Source organism: Juglans microcarpa x Juglans regia, chromosome 1S (genome assembly GCF_004785595.1).
Source record: "Juglans microcarpa x Juglans regia isolate MS1-56 chromosome 1S, Jm3101_v1.0, whole genome shotgun sequence".
NCBI classification, from domain to species: Eukaryota; Viridiplantae; Streptophyta; class Magnoliopsida; order Fagales; family Juglandaceae; genus Juglans; species Juglans microcarpa x Juglans regia.
The window spans coordinates 24,649,979-24,668,533 of NC_054595.1; the positions used below are offsets into that span (position 1 = coordinate 24,649,979).

The 18,555-nt window shown below is 34.5% G+C and overlaps 2 protein-coding genes across 4 annotated transcripts; both read right to left on the minus strand.

Moving 5' to 3' along the window:
- Window positions 1-4,600: 4,600 nt before the first annotated feature.
- Window positions 4,601-10,666, minus strand: LOC121247534 (ubiquitin-like protein ATG12). Of its 3 annotated transcripts, none has more exons than XR_005937252.1 (6): window positions 10,488-10,666; window positions 10,286-10,344; window positions 9,952-10,020; window positions 9,738-9,870; window positions 4,960-5,053; window positions 4,601-4,810 (listed from the first exon to the last, which is right to left on the minus strand). XR_005937252.1 is itself a non-coding variant. In XM_041145885.1 (6 exons), the coding sequence occupies exons 1-5, from the start codon at window positions 10,528-10,530 to the stop codon at window positions 4,994-4,996; spliced, it is 294 nt and encodes a 97-aa protein (XP_041001819.1). In that variant the 5' UTR covers window positions 10,531-10,644; the 3' UTR covers window positions 4,601-4,810; window positions 4,960-4,993. The 3 variants fall into 3 exon arrangements, 2 of the variants coding, with proteins under 2 accessions (XP_041001819.1, XP_041001820.1); XM_041145885.1 differs by having other exon boundaries at window positions 9,808-9,870; window positions 10,488-10,644; XM_041145886.1 differs by lacking the exon at window positions 9,738-9,870 and having other exon boundaries at window positions 10,488-10,660.
- A 4,595-nt stretch (window positions 10,667-15,261) lies between these two features.
- On the minus strand, window positions 15,262-16,760 carry LOC121247533 (transcription factor MYB1-like). The gene is made up of 3 exons (XM_041145884.1): window positions 16,494-16,760; window positions 16,235-16,364; window positions 15,262-16,151 (listed from the first exon to the last, which is right to left on the minus strand). The coding sequence occupies exons 1-3, from the start codon at window positions 16,627-16,629 to the stop codon at window positions 15,383-15,385; spliced, it is 1,035 nt and encodes a 344-aa protein (XP_041001818.1). The 5' UTR covers window positions 16,630-16,760; the 3' UTR covers window positions 15,262-15,382.
- Window positions 16,761-18,555: the final 1,795 nt, after the last annotated feature.

Here is an 18,555-nt window from a genome sequence, read left to right on the forward strand (position 1 = left end):
CACTTTTTTGAAGTTTCTCGTTTGTCTTTTATCCTACAGTAATACAGGTAAACAACATGGCTAGGCCTAGCTAAATATTTTAGAAAAAAGAGAAAAGGAGCACTAAACTGCGGACTCTGGCATTTAATCCTCGTTCGGTGGTGACAGATACTCTCTCTCTCTCTCTCTCTCTCTCTCTCTCGGCAAGTTGTCGAGGGCAAAACCACTCATGATATGCAAACTCATTTCGAAGAGAAAGTAGCAGAATGCATTGTATTGTTCTTTGCGTAATCAATAGCATTTGCACCAAGTTATAATATACTAAAGGGACCAACAAAACACTCTCACTAACACAGGATTACTGCATTATTTATACCTTCTGCGGGAAAAATATGTTATATTGCGTCATGCTTTTGAATTTATAATATTTTCTTTATTTTTCACAAAAAGTGCTGGGACTTTCCAGAAAACTTTTGCCAACCCCATTGGGGGCCTCTCTCTCGTTGGACGCATTTAATTGGACTAATCGCTTGAACCTACTAATATCTGCCTCTGTTTTGATCTATTGCTGTATGCTAGCGCAGGCTAAGTTTGAACCATGCATGGCATTTTTGTTGGATAAAATATCAACAAGATTAAAGAAAAAGCAAGGTTAACAAAAGACAAAAAATAAGATTAAAAAAAAAATTTTAATTTCAACAAATTATCTAACCCGGGACTATTAAGGATTTTTTGATAAAATATGATCATTCATTAAATTATAAAGGGACCACATGTCAAATGGTTAAAAGTCTTAAATACTTTTTGGTAAAACAAGATCCTTCATTAAATTTTATGAGGGAGCTATACGTCAAATAGTCAATGATTTTAAAGGTTTTTAGGTAAGATATGATTTAACAGATTTAACAAAAAAAAAAAAAATTATCAGAAAAAAAATAAAAGTTACTATTTACAGTTAGATAACTAATTATTATAATAGAATATATATATATATATATATTTATATATTTTGTGGATCAGTTAAATAGACAATTCATTCGCGTTCAATCTTTCAATCCAAAAGAGGTTTCTCGAAAACGACCTAATTAAAGCATTAATGTTTGTCTCCACACATGAGTGCCATCATTTTCTTTGTTGGAGGGCGGATTACTTGAAGATATTTTCGAGTTTACACTTTGACAATTCAGCCTGCGATCGTCTGCCTCACAGACATTGCCAAGTTGACGACGCCAAAGACATTTCCGAGCTTATGAACATAATTTCGGAAGTTCCTAGCACTCCCGGAAAAGAAAAATCATAATATATATATATAAACGTTGGATTAGAAATGAATGTAAAAAACTCATGAAATAGCGGAACTAAACAGTTTTTGAATCTTCTTAGGCCTCATTTGGAACTTGGAGAAGTTCAGTCTAATTCTAACATGAATTCTAACATTCAAACACTCAACTCTCAAATTAATAAACTCATCTCAACTCAAAACTTCTTTACACGCAGAATTCATAACTTTTTTGACTTCTCATAAATATATCTAAACTCATCTTAATATCTAAACACATCTAAATTCATTTTAAATAAAATTTACTTTACCATCTTAATTTATTAATATTTATAAAAAATCCAACTCGCTAAAACGAGGCCTAAAACTTTGTTTGTATGGTAGACGTAGCCCAACAACCTTAAGCTTTGTTTGGTTACCAAACATCTCTCAACTCATCTCAACTCATCATTACAATTTTTTCAAATCCCAACATAAAATATAATAAACAATTCAACTTTTTCAAATCTCAAAATAATAATAATATTAAAAAATAATATTCTAACAATATTTTATCATCTCAACTCAACTCAACTCAACTCAACTCACTTCAACATCCAAACACAACCTTAAAATTCTTGTCTACTCATCATTTCTTTCTCTCGTTATTGTCTCTTTTTTTTTATGATTTCTTTCATGTTTTGTCAACTTGGAAATTCCTTTATATACTCATGAGTCATGATTAACAAACAGATTCACACCCTGCAAATATTGTATCCATCGATCGTCTCATAAAAGCTCAACCTACCCGACCAACTTCGATACTCGCTATTGCGCCTAAATCAATTAACGATGGGATGGTCATATTCGCAAAAAGAGTTCTTTTGCTATCCATAGCTAGGCTGTGGCCCGTGGGGCTTTGTTGTCTTCTTCCTCCCAATTATTAAGATCTGCAGAATGCAAATGGCTTGATCAGTAGAGTGAAAGCCGGGTCGTGCATGATGTTACATATGGCACTAGCTTTCCGTGTTCAGCACAGCATGTCCTTTCACTTCATTAGTTTTCCTAGGGCCAGTTTAGGATTACTACATAATTATTAGCGTTTGGCAAATAAACATTGCTGTAGAGGCTGTAGCTTAGACAAACAAAATGCACGCAAGGTTATCCTCTTAAAATCAGAGTTCAACTGATGATCAAAGTGGATCGAAGAGTTTATGGAATCTGTTAGACATTCAATCCTTCCTGACAGATTCCAAAATAGGCTGAATAATTTACGAAGTTGACATGATGAACTCTTGTCCAACATGAACCGGATTGGTCCTTCCTGACAGATTCCTGGTTGGATGGTCCCTTGTATGTACGATGTGCATTCTATTAAAATTCCCCCTGCTGCCATTTTGTCATTTCTTTCGTAGAATGATGATCTGATCGTACAAATACTTTTATTCGCTGTCATTTTGTCAATTCTACGTAATGGTTTTTTTTTTCCTCCACGTACGGTAAAAAGTTGAGACGAAATACCAATGACGAGTTAGAAGTTAGGAGGAAACTTATCTAACAATCTCGAAAATCATCCTATTCTACCTTCCGGTTCCAAGAATAATAAATCGATCTCATAGACAATACTAATTGTTAATGTTAAAAATTATACAATAGATTAGAATAGAAGAAAGAGTCATTCTTAATCTGCGAGATGATTCAGATTTCGATACGGTGCTCGTCGTGTTCATCCATAATATAAATAATAACTAAACAAATAAAAATAAATAAAGATAGACAAAAATTTACGTGGTTCGGAGTAATGGCTACGTCTACGAGTTGTTTGGAGACAAAATTTACTATAATAGATACTTTTACAATCTCTCATAACCTCACATATCTCACAAATTCATAATATAATAGGAGAATTCATGGAAGATCCTTAATTTGGAGTTGTAGTGGAGTTTGGCGTAAGGACCTTCTGTGTAGAGAGCTTGTGGAGAGTCTATGGAGAGTTCATCTTATTTGTGGGGATTCCAGATCAGGTCCAACTTGTCTTGTGAAGTCTTTTTCTATTAGAAGTCTAAATCTCTTTCCTCTTAAGAGTCTGTATATCTTTTCTCTTAAAAGTTCTGTCCACATCTTTTTAGACTTGTCCTATCTTTTATTGACTTTATCTCTTAGCTTGATTTTTGATCTTATCTCGATGCTAAATTGTAGGCTGCTGATTTGACTCCTACATATGTAAAACAACGAAAAAAAAAAAAAAAAAAAAAAAAAAAAAAACATCTTTTCTTACAACTGCAGAATACAATCTAGGTTGCTTAAAATTAAATTCTTCTATAAATTAAATCAAATCAAACCAAGTCCTTTTCATTAGCGCAACAAATAACTGACTTCTGGCAAAAGAAAAAGTCAGAAAATTGGTGAGTTTTAAGTTCTTGTGCGGCCAAGATTAAACGTGTGAATCTATAATTCTTACATTGAATGCAAGAGCCAGCAAATCATATTCTCCCGCGTAAAAGCTTTGAGATCCCCTGCCTGAGTAATATTTCAAAGGGACAAACACCACGCCATGTAAGAAAAAAGTTTCATGGATAAGAAGTATGTAATCAAGTGATAAATGTATCCCGAATGATGATTAAGTTGAATCCTTTTTCTGGCAATTGCACTACTGCTGGATTAATTTCCAAAACAGAGAAGTATCAACTGTCTTTTAACACAAGTTGCCTCGCCTGCCCAAATTAATTTTTAAGCTCATCACCTTCTGAAGTTTTGTGCAGATTCTCCAAATTTTCATTACCCTGCGTATAAACACGAGTTTCCCTTGCCAATTTCATTTCCTCCAACAGCGAGGCCTTGTACCCATTTCTTTTGTTTTATATTGAATATCAATTTAGTTTCCAGCCTAATCAAAGCTTCAACTTCACCAATTGACAATCAAATCTTCCGAACTTATGATCTGCAATTTCCATCATGATGCTTTCTACAGGAACACAAATATTAATGAAAGAACCACGAGATGTTCTTCTGAATGATGACAAACATAACAACACACAAAATAACAGCTGCGGTGAAATTTAGATTTTGACGCTGTAGTATAAAAGAGGCTGCAACTTAAAACATAATTACTCAAATTGATTGCACATGATTTCTATTTTAAGGGCAGCTTTAAAATGCAATCGCATGATTTCTATTTATAAGCATCTTATGCTGATACCGAATCACAAAGCAAGGACGGTCACCCAACCATTTTGCTATCATTACAAAATTCTTCTTTTCCAAATGAGAACAAATTGGGACCAAGTAAAAGTCTCTGAAAGGATGGCATGGAGCGACAACCTTAAGATTCCAAAGGAAAAGTGGAGGTAAGAATTAACAAGCTACTGTAACATTGGTTATGCATCAAAATTTATTCAGCAGTTGGGTAGCAATCAATGGGAAGTACATCCTTTTCATACCCATATTAGGCACAAATCTTTTCCAAATCAAATCATAATGAATTTAAATTCAGTTCCACTTTTCATTTCCAAATATCACCTTCAATCTACCAGCAAATCGTGTTTCCTTGCATGGAAGTAATAATCCAAATTTCTGCAAAACATAAAGGCTCTTAAAATCAGTGATAACGAAAAGCAAAAAGGAGAGTGGGTTTATCTGAACAATATCATCTTCCTTACGACCTAGAACATCAAGGAGAAATCAGAGAAACTGACATTGAGTGCTTCTGCAAATATACTTACCACATGAACAATTTTACAACAGCACCCATCACCGTTAGCCCCACGCCATGGAACAAGCATAATTTACCACCAGTTTACCATCAAAACCAAAATTCTGCAATGACCAAAGAGATAAAAGGGTTATGGTAAAACGTAGACTAGCCATGAAATTTAAAAGATAATCACCAGGGCTGGGGGAAAAGGTGGACCCAACCCGATCGATTTGTCTCAACCGAAAACCCGACCCGTTTGCACACAGATTTGGTATCAGGATTGCCTGTTTGGTTTTTTATTTTTTTTTTTTTGCGGGTATTACCCGTTACCCGTTTTAAGAACAGTGTCGTTTTCTCCCCACTCGACTTTCTGAAGAATCAAAACTCAGAAGCTCTCTCACTCTGTGTCTCACCTCATTCTCTCTTCGCCGCTCTCACAAGTTGCAGCTCTCACTCTACAAGCATCGAAAAACACTGATCGAAGGTAAGGATAGTTGTGATTTTTGGTTTCTGTGGGTTTTTTGTTTTGATGTGGGATTTTTGCTTTTTGAAGAGTTAGTTTGATTGTTGTGATTTTTAATTTATAATTTGTTTGTTCTGGGTAATAACCATCACACAAACATGATCGTCACACTTACTCGGTGTCTTTGTTTGAAATTCTTCGTAGTGGGTCTTAATTTGTTTTTTGTGGTATTGATGCAAGCAAAATTTGGCAGTAATTAGAATACCCAAAAAAGAGGTAGTCATTAGAATGAGAAAAGTAATCCACGACCAACCTAATGGTCAGTGATATCATGATAGTTGGGTTGAGTTTTACGCTGTATTGTGTGCTAAATGCGACCCATCAAATATTTTTCATGACCTTTTATTTATTTAGTTGAAATATACAAGATACAGGAAATAATGATGCAAGCATAACTTGATATTTCCAATATCAAGTAAGAGCATATACCTCCTTGTTTGCTTGAAAGCATGTATGTTATTCGTAATGTAGTCATTCTTGTTATAGATTATATCATCCAAGTCATAAACGAAAAATGTCTTTGTAGTCTTTGTTCAGAATCTTAAAGTGTAATATCAAAGAAATAAGAGCATATATACCTCATGGACATTGTGTTGTCCTGCTTTGGCATTTCTTGTCAGCTAAAGTGTGATGTCCTATTTTGCTTTCATAATACATTAATTTTTTTACAAATTTTCTCTATGTTTAATTTTATGACGTTGATATATAGGCGTAACTTTAATTTTTTAATCTAAATGTATTAGTGTACATATAACATAATTTATCTCAAATTGCAATTGAACCCTATGGAACATAGTGTTGCTATGCCTTCATCTGGGTCTGAATCAATACCAAATGTGCTTCATTTGGATAACACTCTGCCTCCAATTTGGATAGCTCTCTCCCAACAACTAGTCCTCAAGTTTGCCCTCCTATCACAAGAAGACAGGGCAGATCAAATGTATTACAACACTTTACAAGGATTGAGAATGTCGAGGATCCCAATGAGTCCAAAGCTTCGTGCAATTATTGTGGTAAGGTTTTTTTATGCCATCCTAAAAAATAAGGTACTTCAAGCATAATCAAACATGTAAAGCCTTGAATACTATTGGATTGGAAGGGATAACCCCCAATAAAAAAGACCGGGACTAAGAAGACGGGGGTGGATGGTACAACTAGCAGTCCTAGTGTTGGACTTGTCAAGTACAATGAACAGAAAATACGATCAGTGGTAGCTAAAATGATAATCGAATTACCGTTTAGATTTTTAGAAAAACAAGGCTTTAAAGACTTTATGGCCATAGTTGAGCCTAGATTTCCAATCCCCCCTCGCATTACTGTTATACGAGATTGTATGAAGATGTACATGTTAGAAAAAGATAAGTTGAAGAACATGTTCATGGCATCCGATTATAAGATTTGCATCACTACATACATGTGGACATCAATTCAAAATCTTAACTATAGGTGCATAACTACCCATTTTATTGATGATGAATGGATCTTGCATAAGAGAAATATAGATTTTAACAAAGTTCTTGATCACAAAGAGATGATAGTAGAAAAAGAGATTGAATCATCCGTATTTGGATGAGGCATAAAGAAGATATTTACAATCACAGTTGACAATGCATCCCTAATACTACAGCCATCAATTATTTAAAGAAAATTGTCAAACTTAAGGAATGTATGGTATTAGATAGTAAACTTATACATATAAGATGTGCACATATTTTGAATCTCATTGTCCAAGATGGATTGAAAGAAATTGATAAATCAATTGTGAAGATGCGAAATGCTCCATTAGTTGGAACATCAAGACAAAGAAGCCCACCACCTAAAATATTTTGTTTCTCTATGCGTGACTTGAACTTATTAAGTCTTGCAGGGGAAGACTTCACATATTTAACTGCATTTTGAATCTTCACAATTGATTTATCAATTTCTTTCAATCCATCTTGGACAATGAGATTCAAAATATGTGCACAACATCTTATATGTATAAGTTCATTCTTTAATACCATACAGTCCCTAAGTTTGGCAATTTTTCTCAAATAATCAATGATCGTACTATTAGAGGATGCATTGTCGACTGTGATTGTAAATATCTTCTTTATGTTTATCTAAGTACGGATGACTTAATCTCTTTTTCTATTGTTATCTCTTTGTGATTAGGAACTGTTAAAATCTATAATTCTCTTATGCAAGATCCACTCATCATCAATAAAATGGGTTGTGATGCACATATAGTTAAGATTTTGAATTGATACCCACATGTCAGTAGTGATGCAAATCTTATAATCGGATGCCATGAACATTTTCTTCAACTTATCTTTTTCTAACATATGCAACTTCGTACAATCTCGCATAACAGTACTGCGAGAGGGGATTGGAAATCTAGGCTCCACTACGGCCATAAAATCTTTAAAACCTTGTTTTTTCTATAAATCTAAATGGTAGCTCATCCACGATTATCATTTTAGCTACCACTGACCATATTTTCTGTTCATTGTACTTGACAAGTCCAATACTAGAACAGCTAGTTGTACCATCCACCCCCCGTCTTCCTAGTCCCGGTGGTTTTTGATTGGGGATTATCCCTTCCAACCCCAATAGTATTCAAGGCTTTATATGTCTGATTATGGTACTTCAAGGATGAAGTCTGATTATGGTACTTCAAGGATAAAGTACCTTGTTTTTTAGGATGACATAACAAAACCTTAACACAATAATCGGACAAGGCTTTGGGCTCATTAGGATCTTCGACATTCTCAATCCTTGTAAAGTGTTGTCATACATTTGATCTGCCCCGTCTTCTTGTGATAAGAGGGCGAACTTGGGATTAGTTGTTGGGAGAGAGCTAGCCAAAGTTGGAGGCAGAGTGCTATCCAAATGAATCACATTGGACATTGGTTCAGACCCAGATGAAAGCATAGCAGCACTATGTTCCATAAGGTTCAACTGCAATTTAAGATAAATTATGTTACATGTACACCAATATATTTAGATTAAAAAAACTAAAGCTACGCCTATATACCAACGTCATAAAATTAAGCATAGAGAAAATTTGTAAAGAAATTAATGTATTATGAAAGCAAAGCAAGACATCACACTTTAGCTGCAAAGAAATGACAAATGGAAAATACCAAAGAAGGACAACACAATGTCTGTGAGGTATATATGTTCTTATTTCTTTGATATTACAATTTAAGATCCTGTACAAAAAGAGCTACAAAGACATTTTTTATTTATGACTTGGATGATATAATCTACAACAAGAATGGCTACATTACGAACAACATACATGCTTTCAAGCAAACAAGGAGGTATATGCTTTTACTTGATATTGAAAGTATCAAGTTATACATGCATCATTATTTCCTATATCTTGTATATTACAACTAAATAAATTAAAGGTCATGAAAAATATTTGATGGTTCGCATTTAGCACACAATACAGGGTAAAACTCAACCCAACTATATATGTCCTGAGTAGATAGAACCCAAGCTTATGGCACAAACCCAAACAACCCAAGATGCACTCATGCCCTAGTATATAAAATGATTGTATTGAAAGGAATGTTTAATATATAAATCCACTATCATGATATCATCTTACCATTAGGTCGGTCGTGAATTACTTTTCTCATTCTAATGACTGCCTCTTTTTTGGGTATTCTAATGACTACCAAATTTTGTATGCATCAATACCGCAAGAAATAGATTAAGACCCACTACGAAGAATTTCAAACTAAGACACCGAGTAAGTGTGACGATCAATTTTGTGTGATGGATATTACCCAGAACAAAAAAAATCCAAAAATCATAAACTAAAAATCACAACAATCAAACTCTAACCCTTTAGAAACCAAAAATCCCACATCAGAACAAAAACACCAACGGAAACCAAAAATCACAACTATCCTTACCTTAGATTAGTGTTTTTCGGTACTTGTAGAGTGAGAGCTGCGACTTGCGAGAGAGAGTGAGTTGCGAGTGAGAGCGAGAGCTGCGAGAGAGAGTGAGGTGAGACATAGAGAGTCGAGAGAGTGAGAGAGTTTCTTAGTTTTGATTCTTCAGAAAGTCGAGTGGGTAGAAAACGACACTGTTCTTAAAACTGATAACGGGTAATACCAAAAAAAAACCAAAAACCAAATGGGTCGGTCAATCCCGATACCGAACCTGTGTGCAAGCGAGCCGGGTTCTTGGGTTGGGTCGGAAAAATCAGCCGTACCGGGTCCACGGTTTTTTGTTCAGCCCTGAGTTACTAAAACATGTGCCCAGGATTTCAACTCCTTGCTTACTAAGAATGAAACACGATGAAATACATCCCAATGAAGCGAACATCTATTCAAACCCAATACAGCAGCTTACGTTATACAAATCGATTACCAATTCATCTGGGTTTGGCGAGAACGCACTGTTGACATAAACAAACTACAAAACAATAAACAAAAGATTACTCTGAAACCCAAAGACCATTACAAAAACACGAAAACAGCACCACAAAATAAATACCAACGTCTCCCGATGAAGCTGCCGCCGTAGAAAGTCAATTACTTTAGCGAACTTGTCACTTCCAGGTATCTGCCAAGCCAAAGAATATTTGATACGAGAATACCAAGATTACAATTTTTTTTTTTCCGAGCGTACAAAAATGATAACAGGACATCAAGTTTCGTTCTTATTGGCAAAATCCATATGCAGAAATGCATAAAAAAATAAAATATGGAAAGCCCACCTAGGATTTCAAAGGCGGTTCTAGTAATTAACAGTATGAAAAAAATAGAATTATACACTTACTAGTAAGTACGACAAAAGGAAATACAGACTAAACCCTTCCAAGAAATACCTTAAATTTGACTTGTTTGAGTATAGGGGCATCGCCAGTAGCTCTAAGATGAACAACAACTACACCAAAATGAAAAGCCCACAAAAATAAAAATAAAAAAACTACCGTTTATGAAGGTTAAAAACTCTAAATAATCAAAGCTCGAACAATCAAAACCCTAATTACGCAAACGGGTTTTTTCCCGGAGGATATCGCTGCTCACCTTTCCGCACAGAACTCGGAGACTGAATCTCAGCAGCGGCCATTTGTTTATTTCTGATTAATACCGAGCCACGGATCGGAGACAACGGAAGGGAATTGCCATTTCCGCAGCATTAATATTTTTATTTTTATCACAGTTTTTGGGCTTTCTATGGTTATTGCTTGGGCCCCAGTAAGCCTTGACAGGGCAAACGGGCCGGCGACAACCTGCATTCAGATTAGGTTGGGCTTTCCAAGTAATGTCGTGCTCTAGTGTTCGGCTGCTTCCGTTTTGAAATCTCCGGTTGCTGAAAAATGATGAAAGTTTACTGAAAAATAAGGGGGAAATAGGCCTAAAATGGCTGTCACATGAGAATCAAAAAATCCAAATAAACCGAAGGGTCCATATTCGCAAAATAGAACCCAGAATCTCAGCCTATTTTTTTTATTTTTAATTGGCACTAGATGTCAGGAACAAAATCCAGACTAATACTGAGAGTGCTTAGGCTATTGGTAAAGAGTTTCTCACAAGTATACCTCTAGAAATTCAAATAAAATTCTTCCGGTCCAATAGCCTCTATAAATTATTTAGAATTCAAACCTTAAACTTGTAGGGCTACTAAAACCAAAGTCTTACCACTTGTGCCAACCCTTAGGGATTCCAGAGTTTATCCCAACTGCTGACACCACGAAAAAATTCGGTTTGGTTAAGTGGCATTCAATGGTTAGCAATATACAATACTGTGCATGATCCATCAATCACTTAATATGATGAATCCATTATAATTATTGAAAGAAAAAGTAAGAACAATAATAAGTTTTTATTCTAAATGATGTGGTAAGCTTCTATATTAGTGGTGATGTATTTGTTGTATCAATAAGTGGACATGCAAATAAAATTTTTCTTAAGAATGATTATTATTTATAGAGGCATGAATGGGATTTAGGAAAAAAGTGAACATTAATCTGCAAGATGATCTTAATTAAGGGTTTGATGGATATATTAAGGGATGCATAGAGATCATTTTCAATTTTGCCCGAATAAGATGGCTTAATTCAGGAAAAAAATACATACATTCAGATTTCAAAAGCTTTAATGTTATCCATGTAACTAATATGTATTCGGTATGGAATCATCAAACAAAGTCGAGAAGATTTCAATCCAGAAGGATGCAACAAGAGGAGGATATGTTACATTTAGATTTTGAAGTGATCTCAAATAATTTGTGAATAGTAATAAAAAAATACTAAATAGTTTATAAATAATAAAATATTTATAATTAATAATAAAGTAATTTGAAATTACTTCATTTATCAAACACAATCTTGAAATATCGAGTTGGGGTATATAGCCCATGCTGGAGTAGGTAATACGTACTGCTGTTTTGGATAAGGGTGAAACCGGTCCGGTTTTGTACATTTTTTTGAACCGAGATGGTATATACAGATTTTAAAATTTTAAGAATCGATATCAAACTGATTCACTATGAAAATCGAAACTTCTGATTTTTTCGATTTCAGTCCGGTTCAATTTTTTCAGTTTTACGATTGATCTATGTAAGTAATAATATGTTTACATATACTAAACTATTAGTCTATTTATATTATAGTATAAATACATTATGTTATAATAATTAACATATACTAGTATAATATTGAATTTAACTACCGTCTATATAAGTTCTAGACTTTTTATATGAGTATATATGATCAAATGTGTAAAAATATATTTATAAAAAGAATATATATTATAACTTATTATGTCAAGAATGCCAAATATATACATATATTTATATCAAAAGTAAGTTTATAATATTAATAATTTAATATTAATTTTTATGTTTAAAATTAAAATTTTATGTTATATTGATTTTATATTATAAGATTAAAATTTATATGTTATATTACAAATTATAAGATTATTTATATCATGTTATATTAATTAGTAATATAATATAAATACTTATAAATAATTTAGAATAATTTGAATCCTTAAATTTTATAGAAATACCTAATTTAATGTGGTGATTTTTTAGCATATATTAGTTAAAGATTAATTATTATTAAATTTTATCCAAACCAATAAGAATGTTGTAAAAATCGATACTGTGATTGCTTAATTTTATTTTATTTGTTTTACACTTTCCAGTTTTGGATTAGCTGAGAGTGTACGTAATGTTGACTCATCATCTACTACGAAGTACGTTTTGATTGATTGGCTTTAGCTACAAAGGCCTCATGCGCAATAAAAGAAGAAACAACTATGTAAGTCTGAAATCGCAATAAAAGAAGGAATTATCATTTCATGAGGACCGTACGTAGCCTTTGAAAAGTCCCGAGATATTTGGCAAGATGTGATTCTTGTGAAACCTAGGAAGGATACACGTATACATACATGCATACGTGTGAGGTTTTTATATACAATATTTGAGTTTAAATCCTCCGTAACAAACTAATTACTTCTAACTAATTTATAACTAATCTAGTTAATTATTTACGTTAAGTTAGTAGTCTCTTGGTTTTTATTTATTTTTAAGTAAAACGATAAAATATGAGGTCGACTTAATTATTTACGTAATTAATCATTTTCTTCATTTTAAGTGATTTTAGATTCAGTTGTCTAATATTTGTCTCTTTTCTCGCTGTTGTATATATATATTTTCTTCCGCTCGATGTAATTTAATAAGGAACATTGCCAGTAATATTTTATCATCCAGCTAGCTACCGTTTCTTCTTTTACTATTTCTTTCTAAATTGCGTATTTACTATTCATGATTCTAATTATAATACATATTATAATATTTGATTTATTTTTTGTTTTATGCATGCTAAATTAAAGGAATTAAAAAATAAAAAGTCTACTATCACAAGTGAGGGGAACTCTCATTTTCACCTCAGCAAGGAACACGGCCATGGAACGCCGCACGGAACACAGCAAGCTTCCCAAGCAAGCTACGAAGACGATTCACATAGTAAGAAAAAGGGGAAAAAAGGATATTACAACTTGAATGTAAAAAACTACAGTGAGAAAAAGGAAATTACAACTTGAAAGTAAAGAATTGCAGTGGGAACAAAACTCATCCATCTTGTTTCCAATATTTACTCGTTGTGGAGAATAAAACCTTTCAGTATCCTCCTCTTCATATATGACAGTTTCAGGTGGGATATTGATGTGGCTAGCAGACATTTCTACCATCATTACTATATTCTTCTCCAACATTTTCTCGTTGATTCATTTTTTCCTCAATGTCCATAATTTCTCTCTGCTCACCTTTATCTCCTATCGCTGCTTCTTCTTCTACTACCATTTATGGTCTTTCTTGTGTTTTGTGCATAGTTTTATTAAGGTTCGTTCAGAGTCAAACTTTAATACCCACATTCTTAAATTCGCTTTTGTTTAATTTCAGCAAGCTAGAAACCCCTATAAACTAAATCTCATGTCATATTCTTTATTGAGGGTTGGTTTTCTAATTTGGTTTAACTAAATTTCGAATCTTTGTTGGTTAGTTTAGCCCATTTCTTGTCTTGGATTTTGGTTGGTAGTTTACAGATAAAATCATATTGTTTGGGATTAGAAGTTCTGAATCTTGTGATTCCTTGATTCTTTTTTTTTTTTGGTCTGTGAATTCTTATCTCCCCTAATCCTGGGCTCTTCTTACATTCCAATTTTGAAGTTGTCTGGGTGGATAGATAGCATCTCTCCACTTACACATAATCTTCAATCTACTTGCCTTCTTTGAGTTTGGAAATGGGTGAGTTCCGTCCTCCTTCAATCTACGTCTTGATTACATGGGTACTTGGTTGGACCATAGTGTCTCTTTGGATCTTCTGCTACATGAGTGCAGATGGGAGCAGGGAGTGGGAGAGAAAGATGGAGAGGGAAAGGTTTTCGGTGCAGTTCCTTCGACGTCTTGAGTGCAGATAGGGGAAGGAGGGGGAGAGAAAGAAGAAGAGAGAGATTTCGGATGAATGCGACTCCATTTTAATTTTTTTAGAATGCCTACGTGGCACTTGTTGGGACGCCGAAGGAACTGCACCAAAAAATGCAACTCCATTTATTTTTTTAAGAAAAATGATGGATAAACCCACCTGATGCAATCGGCATGCAACCGGCTTGTCCATGTCACCCATTTCATTTTCCTCTTCCCTCTCCATTTCGTTCCCCTCGCTCCCTCGAAATTTCATTTCCGCCTCCCCATCCCTCCCTCCCTCCCTCCCTCTCCATCTCCGTCGGACCTGCCACTCTCCCCTCTCCCTCTCCATTTTGTTTTCTCCTCCCTCTTCCTCTCCATATCCTAACCCTAAATTCATCCCTCACCATCTCCATGGGGAATTACTAATGTGAGTTTCAAATGCATGTTGCAGGAGGATTTGGGTGGTACTGAATCACTGATATTGAATTAGACCTTCAGATTATTTTATTTATTTGTTAGATTGGGATTTGGAGCATATTTAGTAAAATGGAAGAGAAAGCCCAGGTTGCAGCGTAAAGAATCAAGGCAGCAACGTTGAGTGCTGCCAAGGGTCTTACCCATGACGGGGACCACAAATTTCCCTTCATTTTACTTATGTTGTTTCAGTCGATTTTTTTTTCGGCTGACGTGGATGCCACATCAGGGAGTTTCCTATTGCCTTTAACAAAACTATTTTTTTAATAATATCGATTATCAGCTGATTTCGGGACGGTTACCTGTAGCAGAGCTGGCACACATGGAACATTATTGTACACAGTTTTTAGTACACGAGATCAATGCATGTATATTATTGCTTTAGCCGAAATAATGATCAAAATAATCGAGACAGCTAGCCCCATTATTAGTATTCCCGTTCCACAGAGTGCAACAGGAATATACAGGGATTTAATTATTTTAAATTGGACACTCGTACGTACGAACGACAACTTCTGCTCTAATTTAATTAGGTTAATTTAGACTGATCATCATGAGAATTTACCTCGGAGCCATTCAATGTATCTTTAGAAACAAAGAGCCAGTCCATGTACTCAGTCTGATCAGTCAGAGGAGCCATAAGTTGAAAATCCTCCAAGCCATGCAGTTCTGTTTCTTTAGAAACCAAGAAGGTATGATCAATAAATATTGGTGAAGAATGGACTTTATCACGGGTAGTGCTGCTGCCACCACCCTCATTATTAATGTTATTGTTTTCAACACATGAAGATAGCTCCGAGAAATCTGTGTTAACCAGAAAATCTGATAGGAAACTTTTGTCAATCTCAAAATCATCCATCATGAAGTTGGATAAATTATTTTCTTCCAAATTGCATTTTGAAAATTCAACTGTCATGTCGTGATTCTCATCAAGAACTAACGAGGGATGTTCAACGACGACTGGCTTGGTCAGATGATCAAACTGCTGCTGTTGATGATGATCGTGAGGTTCCTGTGGCCCCGAGGTACTGATCGGGATAACTTTGGTGCACCTTGTTGCCTTTGTACGTATCACGGTACATGAAGCGCCTGTATTTGCTTTTGGTGGCTCCATTACAGCTGACGCTTTGGCGGGGTTTGGCTTTTCTTGTGCATGATTTGATGATGATGATGATGATCTATGTTTTGAGGTGGGGTTGGGGTGACCTAAGAGTACTTTCCTTCTAATGTTGTTGTTCCAGTAATTCTTGATTTCATTGTCCGTTCGTCCAGGAAGCCGCCCAGCTATCAGAGACCATCTGCAATGAGACACATGAGACAGGACATTCTTATGATCAATCTGCGGTTGTCTGTAAACTAAATACTTTAATTACTTTATCACCTGTTTCCCAAGAGTTTGTGAAGCCTGATAATAAGCTCCTCTTCATCATTGGTTATGTTGCCTCTCTTAATTCCAGGTCTTAGATAATTCAACCACCTTAGCCGGCAACTCTTTCCACATCTCTTAAGCCCTGCATAACCCATTAAACTGTTTTTATTTTCTTAAGCTTAATCTACCGCAATAAAGAAAACGAAAAACACAAAAACGCATAAGGTTGTTCCTCTGTTCGATCTTTAATAGATGGAAAAAAATATCTAACCCGCTCTTTTGGGAACGTTTCTCCATTTTCCTTCGCCATGAATTTTGATGTATCCTTTGAGTATTTTGTCTTCAATAGCTGTCCATGTTCCCCTATTCAAGCTTTGATCTTTTGAACAACAAGGACTCCTTCCCATTTTAACCAATCTCCAAGAACCCCACCTCCTCTCTCTCTCTCTCTCTCTCTCTCTCTCTCTCTCTCTCTCTCTCCAGTTGTTTCCAGTGGACAGAGAGATCGTGAGACCCTCTATGAATGAAGATGGGGGGATTGTAGTGTTCCTATTTATATATTGTCACGAGGAATGGTAGAGGGCTCGAACCACTAACATCATCTCCCTATCGGCCTCATGTTCCCCCATCTTTAGGTCTTATTTAGCTTCAAAATAATAATAAGAAACATGGGATCCGTAGGTTGTATATGAAGAACGTACGGCCGGGACTATCAATTTACCGAGCAGCTTCTACAAACACCCAAAACACGTTTTGTGAGTGATGATGACGAATGGCTCTCCGTAAAATCTCTGAAGCTAATAAAAAAACAGAAAAGAAAGGAAGGATATATCAGGAAAAAAAATGACCAGTACGGCGAGATTTATAATTAATTTGACTGCTAATTAATTAAAAAAATTAAAAATTAAAAATGAGAAAAGATGCAAAAGGGAAGAAAACTTTGAAAAATATTGATTAATGATAAAATTTAAAATTATGAGGATTTTTTTGAAAAGTAAATTATTGCACAAATAGAAGATTTGGAAAAAAAGAAAAAAGAGAAATGTTAAACCCACACATGGGGCTCCCGATGGTAGTTTTTTCCTTTTTTTTTTTTTTTTTTTGTACTTAGTGATTAATTACAAAGTATTTTTTAATGATGTTATGATTTTTTATAAAAAAATATTTAAAAATGTTAAAAAAATACATGAAAAAAAGTAAGTTATACTGTTGGGATCCCTCTTGTGTGGTTGTAGAGCCACTAAAAATACTAATATTGCCCAATCTAAGGAATTAAGATTAATACGTTATTTTTTTTTTTAGTCAAATTTAAGTAGATTCACTTTCTTAAAGTAGTTCAGTACAATCAACGTAGAAATCATATCAATTTGAACCGAATACCCATAATTTGAATTTGTATAAAAAAACTTATACAAATCTTTCTTGGAGCTAAACTAGAAGATAGTTCTAAAAAAAAAAAAAAAAAGAAAAGAAAAATTAAAATCATCGTAAGTACTGCATGCACCTGCCCTTCTACCATGCATGGGAAACGCTTTTTCTTAAAGCTAACTTTCTTGCTGGTGAAAGTTCGTCGAAACTCGAAACCTAAGGACATAAAGCTATGCTCCAAGTTTGAAAAAGACAAAATGTGATCTTTACAGCATATCACTAAAATTAGAAAAATGCTAGGGAGCCCAACTCCCCTTTTTTTTTGCCCGATTTGGCTCCCTTTTTTTTATGCCGGATTTGGCATTTTATTTTTTTTAGTTTTTTTTTTTTTTTACGTAGTGATTAAGAAAATATTATTTAATAATATTGTGAATTTTTTTTAAAAAATATTTAAAAGTGTTCAAAAAATAATGTGAAAAAAAAATCAAAAATTCTTTAAAGTTTTATTTTTATGGTACATATATATACATTGAAGGAAATTATGGAGTACTGAATTGAATTGCAAAAACAAACTGATCAGGTTGTGTACGTTAACTTGTAAATTTGTAGGTATCAGCTGGCATGGGGAAGCTGCTAACTAGCTAGCTCCAGCCTTCAATTCAGGCTCCGGCCTGCTGATTCCATGCATGGCTGCTGTGTATAGCTAATTTTGAATATTCCAATTTAGTGAGAAAATTCTGGAAATCGCTGGTCGTTTTCAATTTCCACACAGCCATACTGGCATGACAATAATTGATCATATTGGTTGTCGATCGATCACGTGTATATATGCAGAGAGGACATTTGGTCCGACATTATTGATGATGATATATGATCAGCCATTTATCTGCCACGCATTTATCAAAATAGTCAACCCTGGGCTGTATTTAAATGTAATGTTGAATTGAGTTGAGATGAAAGTTAAA

What these genes read in the sequence shown, in the direction of transcription:
- LOC121247534 (XM_041145885.1), bottom strand. Translation starts at nt 10,530, where the DNA reads ATGGCCGCTGCTGAGATTCAGTCTCCGAGTTCTGTGCGGAAAG. An exon ending in TCAAACAAGTCAAATTTAAG is followed by an intron (nt 10,021 to 10,285) that starts GTATTTCTTGGA and finishes TTGGCTTGGCAG; the next exon opens with ATACCTGGAAGTGACAAGTT. An exon ending in TGGTAATCGATTTGTATAAC is followed by an intron (nt 5,054 to 9,807) that starts GTAAGCTGCTGT and finishes TGGTCATTGCAG; the next exon opens with AATTTTGGTTTTGATGGTAA.
- LOC121247533 (XM_041145884.1), bottom strand. Translation starts at nt 16,629, where the DNA reads ATGGGAAGGAGTCCTTGTTGTTCAAAAGATCAAAGCTTGAATAGGGGA. An exon ending in AAACGTTCCCAAAAGAGCGG is followed by an intron (nt 16,365 to 16,493) that starts GTTAGATATTTT and finishes TGGGTTATGCAG; the next exon opens with GGCTTAAGAGATGTGGAAAG. An exon ending in CACAAACTCTTGGGAAACAG is followed by an intron (nt 16,152 to 16,234) that starts GTGATAAAGTAA and finishes GTCTCATTGCAG; the next exon opens with ATGGTCTCTGATAGCTGGGC.